Here is a 23752-nt window from a genome sequence, read left to right as displayed (position 1 = left end):
ACAGATAATTTTAGTGGAGCAAAAGGGCAAGGCAAGATTCCAGCAAAGTATTTAGCCTCTCTCTCTCGAGCTCCTTGAAACCAGACATTCCCTCAGTACTGCACTTAAAACTAGTTTAGCCTAGATTATTTTCTCAACGATCAAGTATTAAGTAAACAGTACATGACACAGCAAGCTAGGCATTTGGTAAAGTGGCACATCAAAGGAATTAAGAGTAAGAGGCAATTTGATTGAAACATTTTATTTGTTCATGGGTGTGGGTGTTGCTGCCTGGGCCAGCATTTATTGCCCATCCCCGAGGGATCCACATTGCTGTGGATCTGGAGTCACATATCAGGCAACTGATTTCCTTTCCTAAAAGACATTAGTGAATCTGATGGGATTTTAACGACAATCAACAGTTGATTGATTGGTCATCATTAGAATTTAGTTAGATTTTTATTGAATTCAAATTTCACCATCTACCATGGTGCGATTCAAACCAGGGTGCCCAGAGGAGATCTCTGGATTAATAATCCAGTGACACAATACCACTACCCCACTGCCTCCATTCGATTCTATGGGGTCTTGACGAGGTGGATGTGGAGAGAGAGGTTTCCTCTTGTGGGAGAATTTAGAACTAGGGGTCACCCATTTAAAACAAAAACGTTTTCACTCAGTGTTGACTGTCTATGGAATGCTTCCTCAAAAAGGTGGTGGAAGCAGAGGCCTTGAATATTTTTAAGGACCAGGTGGATAAATTCTTGGTAAGCAAGGGAGTGATAAGTTAAATTGGCAGGGCAGGGGAGGGGAGGGTAGGCGTGATGCAGATTTATCAGATTAGCCATGATCTTATTAAATGGAGAAGCAGGCTCCAGAAAAGCTGAATAACCTATCCTGCTCCTTGGTTGTATTGCATTGAGACGCCAGGATAGGTATCGAATTGGGCGGCATGGTGGCACAGTGGTTAGCATTGCTGCCTCAGTGCCAGAGACCCTGGTTCAAATCTGGCCTCGAGTGACTGTCTGTGTGGAGTTTACACATTCTCCCCGAGTATGCGTGGGTTTCCTTCGGTTCCTCCCACAGTCCAAAGATGTGCAGGTTGGGTGGATTGGCCATGCTAAATTGCTCCTTAGTGTCCAAAGATAAAGGCTCGGTAGGCAGAGTTAGGAGAGGGGCCTGGGTGGGATGCTCCTTCGGAGAGTCGGTGCAGATTCATAGCGCTGAATGGCCTCTTTCTGCACTCTAGGGTTTCTATGATACAAGGTTATAAAAAGGGGCTTAGCAGAGGCTGCTTCTGCTATCTGGGGAATTAAGCACCCAGCAGCTACAATTTTTTAAAAAAATTATGTAATAAACTAAAATCCAAACATCTGCACTGGGCATTTGTTGTGAACAACATCAAAGATTGTAAGTATAAAGTCTTTACAATCTGATTGAACTTTATCAATGTCAGTTAATTAAGCAGTTGATCATTTGAGAATAAGAGAAAAAAAATTATTCAGAGGATTGCAAAACTTGGTTATTTACTTTGCAAGGGGTTGCGAATGCTCCAACATCGAGTATATTCAAGTTTAGGATAGATTGATTTTTGGTCTCAGAGAACCAAAGGAGCAGGAGGGAAAGTGGAGTTGAGGCAGATGATTAGTGATGATTGTATTGAATGGTGGAGTAGGCTGGAGGGGCCAATAGCGTACTTCTGTTCCCATTTCTTATGCTCTTATCTCTAACAAAATAGACTTTTAAAGTGAAATCTGGAGATCACCTGTGTGTTGTGATAGGATGTCCACAGCATTATTAGAATTGGATGCAAGATCCAATTATCAATCACAGGTAACATTTACAATATAAAGCCACTTGGAAGGAAAATTAGATTATGTCAGACTTAACACCAACAAAATGGAAGAGAAAGAATACTTACCTAAGCACTTGACATCTCCAACAGCATATGCTGAAGCTGCTCTGGGTTTATTGGTAACCAGTGCTAGCTCTCCAAAATACTGCCCCTTGGTACATCTGGCAATCTCTACCTCTGTCTTTTCCTGTTGATCTGCCTGTGTCTTAAGAAAACCAGATACAGCAAGTTGAGTACATTGTGTGTTTATTTCTCTATTAACCAATCAGTTTGTATCAAAACAGGTTGAAGAAAGCACTGAATTACTGTATTATAAAAAGGGCTCACTGAAGAACCATGCACTCAAAAGTTCAGCTTTGGAGGGCCCTTAACCAAATTTTAATCCACAATTTTTCCCATCCTTGCACCCACTCTGCTCCCACCGATTAGACCTCCAAAGCTGAAGTTCAGGTACAAGTATACAGAAACTTGTATCAAAATTCAACCATCCAAATCTTAAAAAGGTAATCCGAGTTTTTGGAAACTACTACCTATGGGCAAACTACAAAGAGTGAAGTCAATGCATTTGTCATTTCCTTTGGCTAAATGATTAAAGTTTTGTTGATGCATTTTGATTCCTGTAATAAAGCAGTCAGCTACATTCACAACGTAGAAGTATTGTAACAGGGAACAGAGTTAGAAATTACTGTCAAATGCAGAGAAAATTTCTCGATCATCTGAAAAACAAAGTCAACGTTCAACAGTCATGTGGTCCATCATCAGCTGCCCCACCCCAACATTTAACCTGCCTTCTTCCTGCTGTTTGTCCGTGTATGCCATTAGGCTGTTGTATTTTTGTTCTCAATTTCTGGATTCCCCATAATCCCTCAGTTTCTTTCTCCCAGCCTAGAAGCAGCAGCTCCAATAAAATCTGGAATGCTCCTCTCCTGTTCATAGTTGCTGCTATTTTACCCACTTTAATCCTCTGGCTCCACTAGCTCCTGCCCTCGCGCCTTCGTATTCATGAGTCAGATATTAACATCCTGATCCACTCTTCCATTTCCCTTCCCATGCAAGCACAAAAGATGCAACACTTGCCCCTTCTTTTCCATTGTCCTAGTAGTCCTTCCAGGTGAAACAGCAATTTACTTGTACAACTCATAATAAATATGCACTGTCCACCATGTGTAATCCTCTACAGTGACAAGACCAAATGCAGATAGGGTTGTTGCTTTGCTGAACACCTCTATTCAGTTCCCAAGTGTAACTGAGCTTCTGGTCACTTGCCACTTTTAATTCTTCATCCTACCCTGGCCTCAGCTTTGGATCTAATGAAGCTCAAGGCAACCTTGAGGAACAGAATTTCAACTTTCAATCAGATACTTCATAGTCTTCTGGACTCAACACTTAGTTCAACAATTTTAGATTGTAACAAACCACTCCAATTTTCTCAATTGGCAAATGTGGGTAATAACTCTGCTTTAGGACGGGGCATAGAGTATAAAAGTTGGGGTCTGATGTTGCAGTTGGTTCGGCCGCATTTGGAATACTGCACCCAGTTCTGGTCGCCACACTACCAGAAGGACGTGGAGGCTTTAGAGAGAGTGCAGAGGTGGTTTACCAGGATGTTGCCTGGTATGGAAGGGCTTAGTTATGAGGAGAGATTGGATAAACTGGGGTTGTTCTCACTGGAAAGATGGAGGATGAGGGGTGACCTAATAGGTGTATAAAATTATGAAAGGCATAGATAGAGTGAACGGTGGGAAGCTTTTTCCCAGGTCGGTGGTGACGTTCACGAGGGGTCATAGGTTCAAGGTGGTGGTGGTGGTTTGGGGGGGGGGGGGGGGGGGGGGGGGGGGGAAGGAGGTGGTTCGGGGGGTGGGAAGGTTTAACATGGATATCAGAAGAACGTATTTTACACAGAGGGTGGTGGGGGCCTGGAATGTGCTGCCGGGCAAGGTGGTGGAGGTGGACACACTGGGAACGTTTAAGACTTATCTAGATAGCCACATGAACAGAGTGGGAATGGAGAGATACAAAAGAATGGTCTAGTTTGGACCAGGGAGCGGCACAGGCTTGGAGGGCCGAAGGGCCTGTTCCTGTGCTGTATTGTTCTTTGTTCTTTTACTTGTCCTGTTACCATCCGTCTTTGTCTTGCATATTTTGTCATTTAATCACCCCTCACAACACCTCACACTTGGTTCTACCCACTTATCCATCCATTTCATCTGATTCTGCACTTGCTTAAAAAGCGAAACCCCCATCTTTTTTTAGGTATCAATGAAATGTCATTGACCAGAAATGTTAACTCCTTTCTCTAGTCACAAACACTGCTGGCTATATGTAACTGTAAACTGTGATCACTTGGTCTCTATTTGTGCCAGTAAAATCTCTTACCTTGCTCTTGATCATGATTTTCACTTCACCCGATCCTACAATGAAAAAGCAATCAGCTTTCTCACCCTGTGTAAAAATAGAAAGACTTTAGTTTTTTTTTAAAAAAGTACAACCTCATAGCAATTTGTTGCCTCAAGGGTAAAACTGTGTAGTTGCTTAAATCTTGTAATGTGCATGCACATAACTGTTGTAAGAATTAAGATATTCAATGGAATAAATTTCACTTGCTGCAGATAACTTTACAAACATTTTATGAACATAAAATAGGGTAACTAAGTAGAGGAGTGGTTCAAAGACTGTGTCAAAGAACAACAAAGAACAAAGAACAGTACAGCACAGGAAACAGGCCCTTCGGCCCTCCAAGCCTGTGCCGCTCATTGGTCCAACTAGACCATTCGTTTGTATCCCTCCATTCCCAGAATGCTCATGTGACTATCCAGGTAAGTCTTAAACGATGCCAGCGTGTCTGCCTCCACCACCCTACTTGGCAGCGCATTCCAGGCCCCCACCACTCTGTGTAAAAAACGTCCCTCTGATATCTGAGTTATACCTCGCCCCTTGTCCCTGGAGAATAAGAGGGCATAATCTAAAATTGGAGCTTGGCCATCTAGAAATGAAATCTGGAAATAGTGAAAATCAAGAACTCGTTCCCACAAATGATACTGAGGGCAAATGAAATTTCCCAGGTTGATTTTGATAGACTTTAGTTAGACATGGGTTTTAGGGGCTATGGAACAAAGGCAGACAAATAGAATTGAGGTGCAGAGCAGCAGAGGCTTGAGGAGCTGAACGATTTATTCCTGTTGCTACGAGTATCTGGGGTCAGAATTTGACACAGGTTCAGTTTAATAGCACAAAACCTGTCCCCATTGTTTGCTCGGAGAGTAAATTGGGACAGTCTCAGAATTATTAGTTCTCATGGGCTAACAGTGCCAACTGATCAATGCCAATGTTGCAGGGCACTCAGAAGCACTGATGGAGGTAAGTATTTCCACAGTTTAGAGATTATACGAAAGAATAAACTAGGAAAGGAGCGTGCTGATCAGTTCCGATTACAAGACAATGAGATGAGGACAATAGTTAGGATACCATTTTTCAAACTTTTGATGAACAAGAGGTGCTCCTCATAGCTTTGTCCGTGCTGCTACAACCAGCTAAGAAACAAGGAAGGTTGGAGCAGAGGGATTGGAGACTCATGAACTTCTCAGAAATGTTTTTTTTTCCAGCATGTAAAGGTGTTTGGTATTCATAGAATCATAAAATCACTACAGTACAGGAGGCGGCCATTTGGCCCAACAAGCCTGCACCGACAACAATCCCACCCAGGCCCTACCCCGCTCACCCTATGTATTTACCTTGCTAGCCCCCCTGACACTAAAGGGCAATTCTACCTAATCCGCACATCTTTGGAGTCTTTGAAACCTGGTAAGGACAAAATATGAAATAGCGACATCCGTAGACCAGTCGGCCCTTCAAGCCTGCTCTGCAATTTATCATGGCGGGAGAAATAGCAAATGCATTAGTGGTAATTTACCAAAATTTGCTGGACTCTGGGGTGGTTCCCGCAGATTGGAAAACAGCAAATGTGACGCCACTGTTTAAAAAAGGAGGTAGACAAAAGGTAGGTAACTATAGGCCGGTTAGCTTAACTTCTGTAGTAGGGAAAATGCTTGAATCTACCATCAAGGAAGAAATAGCGAGACATCTGGATATAAATTGTCCCATTGGTAAGACGCAGCATGGGTTCATGAAGGGCAGGTCATGTTTGACTAATTTGGTGGAATTCTTTGAGAACATTACATGTGCAGTGGATAATGGGGAACCTGTGGATGTGGTGTATCTCGATTTCCAGAAGGCATTTGACAAGGTGCCGCACCAAAGGCTGCTGCATAAGACAAAGGTGCAGTGTTACGGGTAATGTATTAGCATGGAGAGGGGATTGGCTAACTAACAGAAAACAAAGAGGGGGGTAAATGGGTAATTTTCTGGTTGGCGATCAGTGACTAGTGGTGTGCCTCAGGGATCAGTGTTGGGACCGCAATTGTTTACGATTTACACAGATGATTTGGAGTTGGGGACCAAGTGTCGTGTGTCAAAATTCGCAGATGACACTAAGATGGGTGGAAGAGCAAAGTGTGCAGAGGACACTGAAAGTCTGCAAAGGAATATAGATAATCTAAGTGAGTGGGCAAGGGTCTGGCAGATGGAGTACAATGTTGATAAATGTGAGGTCATCCATTTTGGTAGGAATAACAAGAAAATGGACTATTATTTAAATGGCAAAAAATTGCAGCATGCTGCTGTGCAGAGGGACCTGGGTGTCCTTGTGCAGGAATCTCAAGGAGTTGGTTTGCAGGTGCAGCAGGTAATTAAGAAGGCAAATGGAATTTTGTCCTTCATTGCTAGAGGGATGGAGTTTAAAAACAGCGAGATTATGTTGCAGCTGTACAAGGTGCTGGTGAGGCCACACCTGGAGTACCGTGTACAGTTTTGGTCTCCTTACTTGAGAAAGGATATACTGGCACTGGAGGGGGTGCAGAGGAGATTCACTAGGTTGATTCCGGAGTTGAGAGGGTTGGCTTATGAGGAGAGACTGAGTAGACTGGGGCTATACTCATTGGAATTCAGAAGAATGAGGGGAGATCTTATAGAAACATATAAGATTATGAAGGGAATAGATAAGATAGCAGGGATGTTGTTTCCACTAGCAAGTGAAACTAGAACTAGGGGGGCATAGCCTCAAAATAAGGTGAAGCAGATTTAGGACTGAGTTGAGGAGGAACTTCTTCACACAAAGGGTTGTGAATCTGTGGAATTCCCTGCCCAGTGAAGCAGTTGAGGCTACCTCATTGAATGTTTTTAAGGCAAGGATAGATAAATTTTTGAACAGTAAAGGAATTAAAGGTTATGGTGAGCGGGCGGGTAAGTGGAGCTGAGTCCACAAAAAGATCAGCCATGATCTTACTGAATGGCGGAGCAGGCCCGAGGGGCCAGATGGCCTACTCCTGCTCCTAGTTCTTATGTTCTTATATCAGGGGTGATTTCCACCTCAATTCCACCTTCCCAGACTGTTCCAGTCCCCTCAATTCCCTCAGTATCCAAGAACTTATTGATCTTTGTCTTGAATCTAATGGTTAATTTGTTCCATTCTAAAGCAATTTCAGAATCTCCAGGATTAATTCAATTGGTTCACTCATGTCCTCTAGGGAAGGAAACTTGCCATCCTTACTCGCCTGGTCTATGTACAACTTTCAGTCTTACACTGATTTGGTTTATTCTCAAGTGCCTCAAGCAAACTACTCAGCGGCGTCACCAGCTTCTCATGAATAGGCAATAAATGACGGCCTTGCCAGAGATATTCACATGTGACAATGAAAAAATACAGTTTTTAAAAAATCAACACTGGCTTTGAATTATCCATATTTTAAAGAACTGGGTTCTGGAATATTTAGTTTGCAAGTAGCTTATCCCCAGTAGCTCAGCATTTTTTAAGGCAGTGAACAGTTGAATTGCACAGAACAGGAAGATTTAGGTCCGATTTGTAGTCCATGTGGAATTAGCTGATCTCAGCCAGGCGGTGTGATTCATCTCAGCAACTCTAATGGAAAAACAAGCCAGATTCCCATCAAATGATCACCTACTTGAAGTGTTCATTAGAATTGTTGTGATGTTCCCTGTAGCTCAACAGCCTACTCACGCACACTCATGTGAGGAATAGTTACTTGCATCAGAAATTGGAAATGTTTTAAGTATGCAAAAGTAGAGGGAGGGTTTAATATATAGATGAATTGCTTTTCTACATAATAGAACTAATTTGATACTTGGTAAACCAATTACTTACCTGTGAAATGATAAGTTCATTGTTCCGATATGATCTTTCTCCTATTACATCAACAATCTTCATTCTTTCCGAAGCCTGAAACATAAGTAATGATTAGGGAGATTACCAGCAAAAGTCAAGGTGAATAACAAAGCTCAATTAAAATGGACAGCGAATACTTTGGATATTACTGCAATGTAACCAGGATAGGTTAAAAGGTCATGTTGAGGAATTGAGTAGTTTTCAGAGCATAGGAACAGGATAGTCATTTAACTCCGAGGCTGTTGTCATTCAATGAGATCATGAATGATCTGTGATTTAATTCCATAGGCCTGCCTTTGTCAAATATGCCTCAATACTTCTGGTTAGCAAAGATCTATCAATTATCAGATTTAAAATTAACAAGTGAATTAGTATTAATTATCATTTGTGAAAGAAAGGCTCACTCAGACTTTGGAAACAGCATGGAGTCTGTCTCAAAACAAAGATCAAAGTCTACCTTGCAATGGTTCTTACATCAGTTCTTTGTGTGTGCAAGACCTAGGCAACCTACTGCATCACACACAGAACACAACTCGAAGCATTCCACCTTCACAGTCTGAGATCTACTTGCAACATCAGGTGGTTGGACAAAATCCCTGGAACTGATGTTCTTGCAAAATGCTGCATACCTGATAGAGAGCATGCTCAGAGCTCAGCTTCGCTGAGTCGGTCACATGATTAGCAGGGTTCACGCAGTGCTCTATGGCCAGCTGAACACGGGGACCTGCGCCACAGGACGTCCCAAAATGAAAGTCAATCTCAGGGCTTGCAAGAGGATTGGCTCTAATAGAAGATAAAGTTTGGATAAGGAGGGGAATTTTCAGGATGCAACCTGTGGCTAATGGAATCCCAGAAGCAGTAACGTGGGGCCACAATTATTTACTATATTAATGATTTGGATGTGGGAAGTGAAGGTACTATTGCCAAGTTTGTGGGCAATACAAAAATAGGCGGGAAGGCAAGTGGTGTGGATGACACAGTTTACAGAGGGATTCAGATAGGCCAAGAGAGTGGGCAAAAACTTGGCTGATGGAATATAATGTAGAATTATGAGAAGTTATGCAAGTTGATAGGAAAAATAAAGCAGCTGTATATTATTTAAATGGAGAAAGACTGCAGAAAGCTGCAGCTTGGAGGGATTTGGGAGCCCTCATGCAAAAATCACAAAAGGCTAGCATACAAGTTCAGCAGGTAATAGAAAAGGCAAATGGAATGTTGTCCTTTATTTCAAGGGGAATAGACAATGAAAATAGGGAAGTCTTGCTATAACTATTCAACACACTAGTTAGACCACAATTTTGGTCCCCTTATCTAACTAAAGAAAAACTGACATTGGAGGCTATCTAGAAAAAGGTTCACTAGGTTGATCCCAGGTACGGAAGGGATTTTCTTATAAAGAGAGGCGGAGTAGGTTGTACCTGTACTCATTGAAATGAGAGGTGACCTAATGGAGATATACAAGATTCTCAGGGTGCTTGGCAGGGTAGATGCTGAAAGATTGTTTCCTTTTGTGGGAGAGTCTAGGATAAAGGGGCATACTCTCAGAGAAAGTGGTCGTCCATTTAGGACAGAGATGAGGAGGAAGTTCTTTTCTTAGAGGGTAGTGAACTTGTAGAATTCTTTACTGCAGAGGGTTGTAGAAGCTGGATCGTTATGTTCAAGGCTGAGATAATCAGTAAGGGCGATGGGGATAAGATGGGAAAGTGGAGTTGAGGATTATCTCATCAGGTCAGTCATGATCTCATTGAATGGCAGAGCAGACTTAATTGGCCAAATGACTGTCTTCTGCTCCTTTGTCTTACGGTCTAAGCTGAATCCCAGTACAATCTTGGTCAAACCCACAGAGAAGTCTCTGTCATCAGGTGATTTTGACATTTATGGGGAACAGATACAGGCGTCTTCAGATCAAGCAAGTGTGACCCAAAGCCAATGCCTCAATTCATCCCTCTACACAGACTTTAGATGCAGTATTTGCAATCGGTTATACAAAGTGAGACGTGGCCTGCCACCAAATACAAAATAACACCAACCTAGACCACAAACCAGTCCTTTCTTTAAAAAAAAACTTGAACACTCATTCGTCAAAGCAACAAGAAAATCCATCAAGAAAGGTTAAATTTTTAGAAACATAGAAAAAACTACAGCACAAACGGGCCCTTCAGCCCACAAGTTGTGCTGAATACATCCCTACCTTCTAGACCTACCTAATAGAAACATAGAAAAACTACAGCACTACCACCCTTATTTTAACTATTCAGATTATAGGAGAAGAACCTTTTAATATCATTCTAAAGTAATTAATACACTTCAAACAAAATATAATAAATGAGGCATTGGTCAATATGGGTCTATCAAAATTGGGGAAATGTTGAGAGTCACTCGCATAAACCTCAAAGCAGCTGCTGCAGAATAAAACTAGGGATACCTTCAAACAGCTCATTTGCCCTGGACAGTAAGGACAGATGCAAATCTTTGTCACATGCAGATGGTCGAAAAGGCCCCACGCCAAGTACGCCAATCTCTTGAACAGTCAGTTACAGTAGCAAGAAACCCAAGGTTTTTGCAGTGTAGGAATTTTTTTTCAGAAAAGTAGGAAGACTGTGAACCCCAAACTCTGACCACCTGTACCAGCCACTCCACCCCAAAAAAATCTATTTTCCTTATCTGACTGGAGATAGAACTGATTTGACTTCATGTTGCATTCTACCATCAAGCTGCTGACAGATCATGGACAAAAGATTTGAGGAAAGTTTAGTTCTGTAAAGCGAATGAAATGACTGTACCTCGAGGGACTTCAACAGTGGTACTGATTCAATGAATGTTTCAAACATCCTCCTCTTTTTTGCATTGTTTTTCACAATTATCCGTCGAAAGGTACCACGATCCTACAAAGAACAGGGAAATCAACTGGTAGAAATCAAAACCGAGAGAAAACATCACATTTTTAAAATACTGGAATACTTCAAGTTACAAGTGCCAGACATCTCAACCACTTTTCCCTTTGTCTGTCTCTACTTCGCAGAGCACAGAGACAGCAGCACATTAAAGCCTCCTCTTCCTGTTCAAAGCCCTAAATATCCTTGCTGCCACCCCATGCCCCCCCAGTCACTGTAATCTCCTCCTCCAAATTGCTGTGCACCTCCAATTCCGGTTATGCTCATTTCCAAATTTAATTATTCCACCATTGACGCCCAGTTGCCTGGGCCCCAAGTTCCAGAATTCCCCCCTCTTCTTCTATAAGGTACGCTTTAAAATCTATCTATCTGATCACTTTCCTTACACCTCCTTATAATGCTCAGTATGTTTTTTTTTAACCTGTTCTTGGTTGTTACTGCTTATGAGGCCGATGGTGGAAACATTGAATTCTTTCAAAAGGAAACTGAATGGGCAGGCGAGGAAAATAAACTTATAGGGTTATGGGGATAGAACAGAGGAGGAATGGTACTGCTTGGATTGCTCTACAGAAAGCTGACTTGGACCTGATAGGTCAAATGGCCCCTTTCTACGCCATTATGGGTGGCGTAGTTAGCACTGCTGCCTCACAGCACCAGGGACCCAGGTTCAATTCCAGCCTCGGGTGACTGTGTGAAGTTTGCACGTTCTCCATATCTGCGTGGGTACCTCCGGGTGCTCCGGTTTCCTCCCACACTCCAAAGATGTGCGGGTTAGGTTGATTGGCCACGCTAAATTGCCCCTTAGTGTCGGGGGACTAGCGGGTTAATGCGTGGGGTTAGAGCCTGGGTGGGATTGTCATCGGTGCAGACTCGATGCGCCGAATGTAGGGATTCTATCATTATGACGCCGATTCTATACTGCTGTCGCAACATAGAAACATAGAAACCCTACAGTGCAGAAGGAGGCCATTCGGCCCATCGAGTCTGCACCGACCACAATCCCACCCAGGCCCTACCCCCACATATTTTACCCGCTAATCCCTCTAACCTACGCATCCCAGGACTCTAAGGGACAATTTTTAACCTGGCCAATCAACCTAATCCGCACATCTTTGGACTGTGGGAGGAAACCGGAGCACCCGGAGGAAACCCACGCAGACACGAGGAGAATGTGCAAACTCCACACAGACAGTGACCCGAGCCGGGAATCGAACCCGGGACCCTGGAGCTGTGAAGCAGCAGTGCTAACCACTGTGCTACCGTGCCACCCCTACATGACAAGCTTAAATATGCAGTTCACATTATAAAGCTGGCGAAGGAATTCATACTAAAGGTGTAATAAGCCAGAATGTATGACTTTAAGATGGCGACCAAGTTCTGGTTGTACATCTTGGCCTAACTGTCCTTAGCCCACAAATGTTACTTCACCTGGAGACTATACTTGGTTTTGAATTCCCACATATGAAGAAATGGGAGTTTGAGGAGATTATTTTCATTATACAGGGCAAGATTATCTAGGTGCAAGGGACGCATTTTACACATGCGTAGTGAGAATTTTTCAGTGGAAGTAGAATAATTTTAGAATTAAAGTGCTAAAATGTCACAATAAAAAGTGACAAGCTGTCAGGTACAGTAAAACGTAACCAAGCTGTCACAGTAAAAACGAACAAGCACTCACGGCAAAAATGAATGCAGCAAAATCTTGTTGCAAAAAAGACAGCCCCTATAGGGGGAAAAAAATTCAACCACTGTAGGAACAGATGTGATCATTCACCCGTGAGCCTGTGCTGCAGCATAAAAAAGTAATGGCCTCTCAGTTATTAAAAAAAGTAATTCTCAGTAATGGTGACAAAACCTCAATAAAATAAATTCTCATGATAAAAAACAGTTAAAGCTCGTCTCAAGTAACAGTGATCAAGCTCAAACTAATTAGATTTTTAGCATGGGTGAAAAAGTATCCAAGATACAAAGAAAGCAAAAACAGCAGATGAAAAGACTGATCCAGTTACAACATTTTTGACTTAAATTTTGCTGTCAATATTCCCAACCATGAAAACAATCATTTATGTTTGCCTTAAAATAAATTATAAGATTTCTAAAAAGGCATTTGTACTCCAAAGGATATATCGCAAGCTTCTGGGTGTCTGCCCTTCCAGTGATTCTAGTCAATTCTTGATATCAAAATAAGCTGGTACACTACTTCGGCATGCCCAGCAGATGGGAGTGTTGGAATGAATTTCCAGTTTCCATCAAAGCTGTCAAACTAGTCTGAATTGGAGAATAAGCACTGTATTGTATTAAATGACACAAACAAAAAATGCATTTGTGGAGAGAGAAACAGAGTTAATCTTTCAGGCCGACAGCCTTTCATCAGAATTCTTACACTACCTCTGTTTCTCTTTCAATGGATGCTGCCAATTGAAACAGAGTTATAGTGTAAGAATTTTGTCAGGAGGTCATTGACCAGAAACATTTACTGTTTTTCTCTCCACAGATGCTGGTAGACCAGAATTTCCAGCAGGTTTTGTTCTTATTTCAGACTTTCAGCATCTGTAGCTTTTTGCTTAATTACTACACAAAGGAGTTCGAAGGGCAGCACAATGGCACACAGCTGCCACTCAGTGCCAGGGACCTGGGTTTGATTCCAGCCTTAGCTGTCTGTGTGTAGAGTCTGCACATTCTTCCCATGTCTGCTCTGATTTCCTTTGGGTGCTCTGGTTTCCTCCCACAGTCCAAAATAGTGCAGGTTAGGTGGATTAGCCACAGTAAATGCACAGGATTATGGAGATAGGGCAGAGCGGAGGGCCTGGGTGCGATGCTCTTTCAGAGAGTTGGTGCAGAGTCGATGGGCTAAATGGCCTCTTTCTGCACAGATATTCTACGGCTCTATGTAGTGGTCGGGGCTTGAGTCAGCACTGGTACTTCACAGCATAGTAACATGCCCATGCTAGGTAAAAGGTTTGCATAGATTCCGCACTGAATGCAGTGTCCTACCTAGATCATTAATGGATTTCTATGATGCGGCAGTTACAATGCAGCCATCAAACATTGCTGACAATATCTGATTTATGCTCTCGGGTCAAAGACGGAGCTCTGCATTTCTGCGTGTGGTGCCCTGTTGCAAGAATTGAAAACTATTGACAGCGTAAAAATGTATATGCCCAGTCTTGGTGCATTTCTGTACGAGTATCCAGGAGGTTCAAAGCATGCTCCAAGTCATTTATAGATGGGCAGGCAGTGGTCCAGTGGTATTGTTGCTGGACAAGTAATCCAGGGATGCAGGACAATGCTCTAGCGATTGGGGCTCTAATTTGAATAAGAAACAAAAAATCTGGAATAAAAAATCTAATGATGACCACTCATCAGGAAAATAGAGGTAGTTTTAAAGGATTTATATTTGTTTTAAGTGGGTTTAATATAGCATTTCTGTGTAAGGAAGGGTAAACCTATAGTTAGATCCATGCTAGACAATGGTGTTTGTATGTGTGGGGGTTCAGTCAGTTCAAACGGTGCTGTTATTGTGCTTAGAGGGGGTTACAGCATGAAAGTAAACAAGCTGGCAGGAGCATAAAGTCATTGCTCAGCAACCAGGGCACTTTTAAGGTAGGAAGTTTGTTACAAACAAGCTTTGGTTTCAGGATGGAGTGTTACCTTTGAAAACTGTATACATTTGTGAAGCTAAGAGGGGTAAAGGAGTATTGTATTATAATCAAACTTTTCTTGTTTAATAAATTTTTTTCTTGTTTAATAAATTTTTTTCTTGTTTAATAAATTTTTTTCTTGTTAAAACTAATTTGCATTTCTGTGACTGTTCTGCCATGATTTTTTTAAAAAAGTTAAAAGTTAATCTTTTGAACCAGGGTTCCATTCAAGAATCTTCCCATCCAGTAGTAACACTAACTGGGATCAACTTTCATAAAAATCCATTTGATTTACCAATGCCCTTTAATGAAGGAAATCTGCCAGCATATAAAAAAATGAGGTGGTCAACCTGGTGAAGCTGCAACACAGGATGGACAGTACAAAGGAGGACAACAAAAATCTCCATACTCTCTAATTCCCAAGGGTGTTAAGGACCAGATCAGAAACTCCAAGGTATTTTATGAAATTAGCCTAAACCCTAACTTTTACATTTGATTCTCGCATTAGGTGAGCATAAGGTGTTCCACTCCAGGCTGACAAAGAACATTTACACCATTCAAGCTAAGCAACAACCATCTCCAACAAGATAAACTTAACTACCATACCTTGACATTCCATGCCATTACCATCACTGAATCCTCCACAATCAACATCCTGGAGGTTACCATTGAACAGAAACTCAACTGGATGAGCCATAAATACTGTGGCTGCAAGAGCAGGTCAAAGGCTAGGAATACTGCAGCGAGTAACTCACCTCTTCACTCCCCAAAGTCTGTCCATCATCTACAAGGCACAAGTCAGGAACGTGATGGAATACTCTCCACTTGCCTGAATGAGTGCAACTTCAACAACACTCAAGAAGCTTGATATCATCCAAGACAAAGTAGCCCACTTGATTGTTTGTGGAAAGAATGCCATTCACTCCCTCCATCACCAACACAACAGTAGCAGCAGTGTGTACGTCTGCAAGATGCACACAGCAGGAACTCACCATGGCTCTATAGATAGTATCTTTCAATTCCACTACCATTACCATCTAAAAGGACAAGGGCAGCAGATCCATGGGAACACCACCACCTGGAGATTTCCCTCCAAACCACTCACCATCCTGACTTGAAAATATATCACCTTTTCTTCACTGTCGTTGGATCAAAATCCAGTACACCCTCCCTAACAACACTTTGGGAATACCTACACCACATGTACTTCAACGGTTCAAGGAAAACGGCTCACCACCACCTTTCAATGACAATGAATGCTGGCCACCACCACCTTTCAGATTGGCAATGAATGCTGGCCTAGCCAACAAAGTCCACATCCTTTGAATAATTTTTCAAAAAAATTGGTAGCCTACTATCAAACAACAATCGGTATTTATATAGTTCCTTTAGCATAACTAAATGTCGCAAAGCACTTCACATGAGCATTATAAAGCAAAATGCAATACTGAGTTAGCATAGGACACAAGATAGACCTAAGCTAGAGAACTGTATATTGTCTGGGCACCACATTTTCGGAAAGATGCGAAGGCATTGGAAAGAGTGCAGAAGATGTTTATGAGAATGACTCCAGGGCTGAGAAACTTCAGTTACTAAGATAGATTGGAGAAGTCAGAACTCCTTTCCTTGGAGAAAAGAAGGCCGAGAGGAGATTTGACGGAAGTATTCAAAATGATGGGGGGCCTGGAGTCAAGCCTTTCCCACTCGTGAAAGGATCGAAAATGAGAGAGCACAGATTTAAAGTGATTTGCAAAAGAAGCAAAAGTAATACAAAAAAAAAAATTTTTACACAGCAAATGGTTGGGGACTAGAATGTGCAGCCTTTGCGTAGTGGAGGGAGGTTCAATCGAGGCATACAAGAGAGCATTAGATGATTATTGAAAAGAAACATTCTGAAAGGTTACAGGGAGAAGGCAGGAGAAGGCACTAAATGGAATGCGAGTTGTGGAGACTCAATGTAGACACGATGTGCCTACTGGCCCCGTTCTATGCTAAAACAATTCTGTTATTCGGCCTATACAGGAGACAGTCTTCTTTCTCAGAAGACTAAGGAAATTTGGCATGTCAGCTACGACTCTCACCAACTTTTACAGATGCACCATAAAAAGCATTCTTTCTGGTTGTATCACAGCTTGGTATGAGACCACAAGAAACTACAAAAGGTTGTGAATGTAGCCCAATCCATCACGCAAACCAGCCTCCCATCCATTGACTCTGTCTACACTTCCCGCTGCCTCGGCAAAGCAGCCAGCATAATTAAGCCACGCAACCCGGACATTCTCTCTTCCACCTCTGACCATCGGGAAAAAGGTACAAAAGTCTGAGGTCACGTACCAACCGACTCAAGAACAGCTTCTTCCCTGCTGCTGTCAGGCTTTTGAATGGACTTATCTTGCATTAAGTTGATCTTTCTCTACACCCTAGCTATGACTGTAACACTACATTCTGCACTCTTGCGTGTTCTTCTCTATGAACGATATGTTTTGTCTGTATAGCACACAAGAAACAATACTTTTCACTGTATGTTAATACAGGTGACAATAATAAATCAAATCAAAGGATATTGGGCAGATGAACCGAATGTTTTGTCGAAGAGGTAGGTTTGAAGAAGCATGTTACAGAAGGAGGAGACGAATCAGAAAGGTTTAGGGATTGAATGCAGATATCTGGCTAGAGGAGATTACAGAGATAAGAAGTGGAAAGGCAACGAGTGTTTTGAAAACCAGGATGAGAATATTGAAAACTAGACGTTGTTTCACAGGGATCCAATTGCTTCATCCACACCCAGACATCACTGTAAACATTCAGTTACATTCAGACATAAATTAGGGTTTAGCAACAGGTGAGCTGCGAGAGTACCAGTGCAGTTTTGTGCAATGTTATGGAGGTGGAAATGGGCACTCTTGGTGATGACACAGATATGTATTTGGAATCTTACCTCATGGTTAAATCTGACATCTAGGTTTCAAGCAGTCTGCTTCAGCCTCAGACAGTCACTGCAAAGACGAATGGAGGCAGTGACTAGGGAACAGAGTTTTTGGTGGAGACCAAAGCCAATGGCTTCAATCCTCCAATATTGAATCAGAGAAAATTTCTGTCTAATAGCGGAAAATCCATCTGATAACTTAGAGAAAGTGGAGGAGTCACAAGAGGGAAAGTTGGGTATTGTCAGCATACTTGTGAAAACTGACGCTGTGTTTTTGGATGATGTGGCTGAGCGGTAACATGTAAATGAGAAAAGGAGTGGGTAAAGGATAGTTTCATGGGGGACTCCGAACGTAATGATGCAGCAGCAGGAAGAGAAAACATTCCAGATCTATGACTCTATGATTCTGTTGATACACTTAGATAGACAAGAATGACATCAGGAGGGTGCAGTTAAAATCAGCTGGATGACATTGGAAAGACTTGAAGAGGAGGATGGTGCCAATAACTGACCCGAGATGGTGCGAGGCTACTTTCACCATGGGATTTCAAACTACTCTTGCCTGGCACCGGGTCATAACTAAACTTGAAGGCAATTTGTGAGTTACACCCCAAAATGGTTACCTGGTCAAAAAAAGCCAGATAATGAGCATTGAAAGTACTAGCAGATTGGTTAGTTACTAAACAGAATTTTTGTAGCGCTACACAAGTATACAGACAAAACACATGACACTGTGTGGGCTGGTAGAATGGGAAACATACTTATACTTGACTGACATTTAGTTGCGCAGAGTGGCAAATATTTTAAGCCTGGATACACACAATTTCCCTCTAAATCATTCATCTGATAAGCAATAAAATCATAGGACACACCAACAGTACCAGAGCCATTTCATTATACCCTCATAAATCATTTTTGTTTGACTCATGTGCGTGTCTGGACACACGCCTGGGGTTCCTGAGAGTTTATTATTTGATCGATACCAAAAGGTTGTTCCAGATTTTTCTCTAATGACTAGTTCCAATTATATTACAAAACAACAACAGAGCCAGAGATGAGGAAATCAAAATGTTCACTTTCAGCTGCCATGATAGCTCCCCACTTCAAAATCTATTTAATAGACAGCCCAAAACTATATAACCAAATAGCTAATCCATCTCTGAAACACCTACAGGCAAGTCAAGCACTGCTTTAGCACCTGGCCCAACAGCTCATTCCTTGACAATCCCATCACCACCAGAAAAGAAATAAATAAATGATAGAAAATAAACAAGTCAGCCAATCAACATCTGTGAACAAAAGCACACGATTATGATGCTTAGGATTAACTGCCCTGCTTTCAGCATTTTGTATTTTTAATTCCATACTTTTTCATTTGCAGTTTTAGTTTTCCTTTTTGTTTAATTTTACTGTCACCGTCTTGATACTCCGTATTCCCTTGGGTCTCACGTTTTAAGACAAGCTCCTACACCTTTCAGAATCTCTGATGACCCTGACCCATCCCTGTTGCTGATGTTCTATTCCTGACTGATCGGTCAAAGTCGATCATAATACACACAGCCTCATCCTTGAGCTGAGAGAGTAATGCAATGGAAGATGTACCTGTATATTTACTTCAGGAACAAGGTTTTTCAAATAATTTTTTTCAAGAAAGTTAATAGAAGCACAATTTCAGAATATTAGAAACTCATTGCGGTTTCACTAAAAAACGAACGAGCCAAATCTTCATAAATATTTATATGCTGCAAATACATATCCAGAGATGTATATCCTTCACTTCAAACAAGGGCCACTTATTGAATCCTTGATCATAACACAGTGTTACTTACCAGCCCCCAAAGGGCTCCTTCTGTGGTAGCAACAATTGTAGCAGCTCTTGGAGTGTTATACATCAGTGCCAGCTCACCGAAGCTGCCGTGATTGTCATATTTACCAACGAGTAGAGGTTTCCCATCTTTATTTACATAAATATCATATGTACCCCTGTCAGGAGAGATTGGAGAGGAACAAATTGAGAATTTGGCAAATGAAATAAAGTTAAATCATGCTCCAATATTCAAAACTTTTGAGAGGAGTCTTGCTATAATAGTGCAACATCAGCTAATTTCTTGCAGGTATTGGATCAATCATCGAATAAATTATGGAGGGAGCTCTTCCAATGGCTCAGTTATACATTCAATGTCCAACGTGGATCAAAGCCACACAGGCCAGCAATGCCTCAAATTCAAAATTCATTTTGCAGAGAATTTTGCAGCAAATTTCAGGTGGCGTTGGCAGGAGGATACTCTGTGCGTGCCCTTTTAGGGAGGGACCGATCCAATGTATGTACATACAACGGGTGGCAGAGGTTAGCACTGCTGCTTCACAGTGCCAGGCACCAAGGTTCGATTCCTGACTTGGGTCACTGCCTATGCAGAGTCTGCACATTCTCCCCGTGTCTGCGTGGGTTTCCTCAGGATGCTCCGGTTTCCTCCCACAGCTTGAAAATGCTGCTCGAGTGCATTGGCCGCACTAAATTCTCCCTCAGTGTATCCGAACAGGTGCCGGAGTGTGGCGACCAGGGGATTTTCACAGTAACTTCATTGCAGTGTTAATGCAAGTCTACTTGTGACACTAATAAATAAACTTAAAAACTTTAATTTGGCGATTTGAACGGGGTATTGGTGAATAGCCATGGTGTCATAACCCAGGTAAAACTGTTGAAGGAGGAAAAGGCAAAACAGCAATCAGCAGGGCAAAGAAAATATAAAAAAGTGAAACCACTTCATTTCACAGCATTATGACTGAACAGCTACGCGCTAATATGAAATGAATCTTAAAGCAGAACTGGCTGACAAAATATTAGCCTTATCTCTGCTGTTCAACATGTCTGTTTGGATTAAATGTTGTTTGAGAGTCAGTAATGAGAGAAATTATTTTTAACCTATGCTAGATTTATAACATCAAATCATAACTACTTGAACTACTCAAGTTGAGGAAGGAAGCAAGTTTGAAAGTGAACACACAATGAAAAGCTCTCCAGAAGAAAGGTACATAATAATGTCATCAGTGGGTATGAAATTGCACCTTACAATTCAACAAAATTGATTAGATATGCACAACTAGTATTTATACTGGATAAGTTCTTGCAATTGAAGGAGAAAATCTTACAGAAAACCATATTTTACATCGTCAAACATATTTACATATTGGACTAATTGGCACCACTCATAACGGGCCAACAATGCAGAGGGGCACCCCCGGATGGATATTCGATCGGGTCCCCCCCCTGTACAGCTGAGAGACTCACGAATTTCAGAAACTGCGGGAGATCCCTAATCTGCCTAGCAACAGCCTGTAGCTGCATTTTAAACTGGTCAAGGACGATCAAGACCCCTATGAAACGAGCCATAGAGTGGGTTATCAAAACCAAGCTATCACTGAAACATTACTAATTCGGCCAAGGCAGACATAAAAATCTGATAAACCAAGATATAAGAATAAAAGGTTAGAATGAAGTACTCCAGACATCCAACAAGACAGGATAACATTAACACTCAATCTCACAAGCAGGAAACACAGACACGGGACAATAGGATCAAATTCAAATAAGGGGACACATAGAGATGATAATGGGAAACGCATTTAGACACCGGGGCAGGACCAAGTAATCCCATTAACACGAACACACACCATACAAATGCAAATTGACAAGCCTCCCAGAGAACTTCCCGACCTGACAGACCACTTTATACATATTGTAAAAAGATGCATAATCAAATGTTCCCGCTCAAATTTGGAGCCCTATAAAGATCCAGGGCTGATGTAATCCAATTGAGATCAACGTGGCCAAGCCACTGTTTCTGAGCTGGCTACGGGGGTCTCCCTAGGATCCTAGTAAATTGTACAATAAAGACACGCTTTGAACCTTGATTTGCGACTCGGCTTCTATTCTGTGCTGGTAAGGGATTTTTCCCTACAACAAAATGGCGTAGTCACAGCAGGATTTGATATCTGACTTCTGACTGATAACCACAGTTTGAAAGTCGGGATCAAATTAAACGAATCTGATACAAATCCAGAACAGTCAGAGGCGAGTACAGGTCTCCGTTCAAAGTGAGGTACCTTTAAGGGTTAGGGTTTGTCTGTTTTGAGTATTGTTGTCTTGTAGAACTGTATAATCTTGCCTAAGTTTTAAATTGAAACAGAAGTCCGCACTAAAGAGGTACAGGTCAGAACAACCGCGTGGAAGAAGGTAAGTAACTGTTAACTTTAATAGGAGTAAAAGACCAAAGGTAGAGATAACAGGTTTTGGGCTATTTGATAACAAAGAATTAAGACTAATATAAAGATAAGTACCGCATGCAGAACTAATTGGTGTAACTAACCCAGGATTGTAAATGAAACCGCTGTCTGTGCCAAGGCAATAGGACAAGGGAGTGCTTGACTCAAGGTGCCCTACCCTAAACTGGACGTTAAGAGGAGAAATCTCCCACGCTAAGGTTGGGTTTTGAAGCGGGCGCTAAGAGAGACAGGCACTCAGGGTGCAAGGCACGGACAGTGTAAATCGGGTAACAACACTGACTCTGAAGGGACGAACAACCTCAGAGTCGATACAGTTACTAACTATAACAGGGGCTTTGATAACAGAGTACAGGTGTGTAAGTGTTGAGGAAAAGTGGACCCGATCCATCCTGACCAAGAGACACGACGACGGAGGATCCATTAGGGACCCGGGCGGAGTTTGATAACCTTGTTCGTCTGTAGAGAACACCACAGCCCATAGCAGGATACCCGGTTTTGGGGGGTAACGGATCAACCCTGCTAGTGGGGGTGGTGGCCGAGCGGGAGGCGTTGTACTTAGAGGGGCTGGGAACAGGGGCGGACAAACCCACTAAACAACCAGCACACATCCCAATAAGACAACACAAAATAGTCCAAGCGTGAGGTGTCAGGAATAGTTGGGGGAGCCCAGGGGAAAGAGACCCACTGGAACCTCACTACGAGGCTCTACAGCAATACAGACGGTGCTGGGGCAGTATCAGTGACAGGAGTTGAGGCACTTTTACTGTAGCAGCCAGCATACGGGGGTTGCAGGACTGCTAGACAGAAAAATGGCAGACCACGTTGTTAAGGGAGAAACTGCAGTAGCTCTCATTTTAAAGTATCTGTTAGCCAGAGAAGCGATTGTTGCAAAGATGAAACGGAACGGGTGGAACGCATCACAAACTTTAGAAGATCAAAGAAAGTGGGTAGACGGAGTTAAACGGGACAAAACAAAAGTAATGGGAGTAATATTAGTGACCCAGTTAGCTGGACTAATTGAGGAAGTAAATGCCTCCATGGAGGAGAGACACAAAGAGACAGAACAAATTAAAGTATTACAGGAGAGAGTGAGGGAGTTAGAATACAGAAACAACACTGCGGAGATAACGCAGAGATCAGAGGAAACGGACCCTCGGCGCCCATACGAGTCAGTGCAGAAACATACAGCCACTCCAGCATCAAAAGAAAACATAGACAATTATAATCTAGCGCCAGTCACGAGAGGAGGGACGTTAGCACAACCAAAGGCAACCTATAAGCCTTTTACGCCAGGGGAAAGGCAGCAGATTATGGCATCCCTGGGGAAGTTAAAACCCAGAAGCGCAAACCTAGAATTTTGGGGCGAATTAGATTCGCTCTGGGTAGGACACCAGTTACATTTAAGGGACATACACCAGCTGGTCAGGGCAGCCTGTCCAGCGGATAAATGGAGGTTGGTAGCAGGAGGGCCAGCGGCTCAAGCAGCACAGGACTATAATGGAGGAAGATGGACACATGCCGTTCCTACAACGGCTGAGATAGATGACCAGCAGGCACCCTTTACATTATTCAAGACCGAAGTCCAACGGGTCTTAGGGAATTCCCCCACTAATTGGAGCAGGATCACAAACACTAAACAAGGACGGGGGGAAAGTGCATCGGAATTTGGAGAGAGATTATTCGGGGTATATATGGAATGTTCAGGACGAGACGACGCGGATAGGAGGGACAGGGCTTTTGTTCAGGCATTTAAGGACGGGCTCTCAGAGGCACACCAAGAGATCCTTAAGATGGGGGTGATAGCATCCCAAGACTATGACGAGCTAGTCGAGTGGGCTAGCGGGATAAGAGAAGAGAAGGCTGCCCAAACCAAGCCCAGACGAGAGAGAGTTGTAACCCCCCATAACGGAGATAGGGGGAGAACCGGGTTCAGCT

General features: G+C 42.5%; 1 protein-coding gene across 1 annotated transcript in view; it reads right to left on the bottom strand.

Moving 5' to 3' along the window:
• prkar2aa (protein kinase, cAMP-dependent, regulatory, type II, alpha A) overlaps positions 1-23752 on the bottom strand; it is a 323658-nt gene that overhangs the window by 6918 nt on the left and 292988 nt on the right. Inside the window, exons 12-16 of the mRNA XM_078209955.1 lie at positions 19363-19516; positions 10856-10957; positions 8052-8126; positions 4211-4276; positions 1901-2039 (exon numbers count right to left, since the gene is read on the bottom strand). Coding sequence (XP_078066081.1) covers positions 1901-2039; positions 4211-4276; positions 8052-8126; positions 10856-10957; positions 19363-19516 — 536 coding nt within the window. The remainder of the gene's footprint in view (positions 1-1900; positions 2040-4210; positions 4277-8051; positions 8127-10855; positions 10958-19362; positions 19517-23752) is intronic.

The sequence above is a fragment of the Mustelus asterias genome, chromosome 3 (assembly GCF_964213995.1).
Source record: "Mustelus asterias chromosome 3, sMusAst1.hap1.1, whole genome shotgun sequence".
NCBI classification, from domain to species: domain Eukaryota; kingdom Metazoa; phylum Chordata; class Chondrichthyes; order Carcharhiniformes; family Triakidae; genus Mustelus; species Mustelus asterias.
The sequence above is the reverse complement of the archived record's forward strand: the minus strand, read 5'-3'. Positions and strand labels throughout refer to the sequence as shown.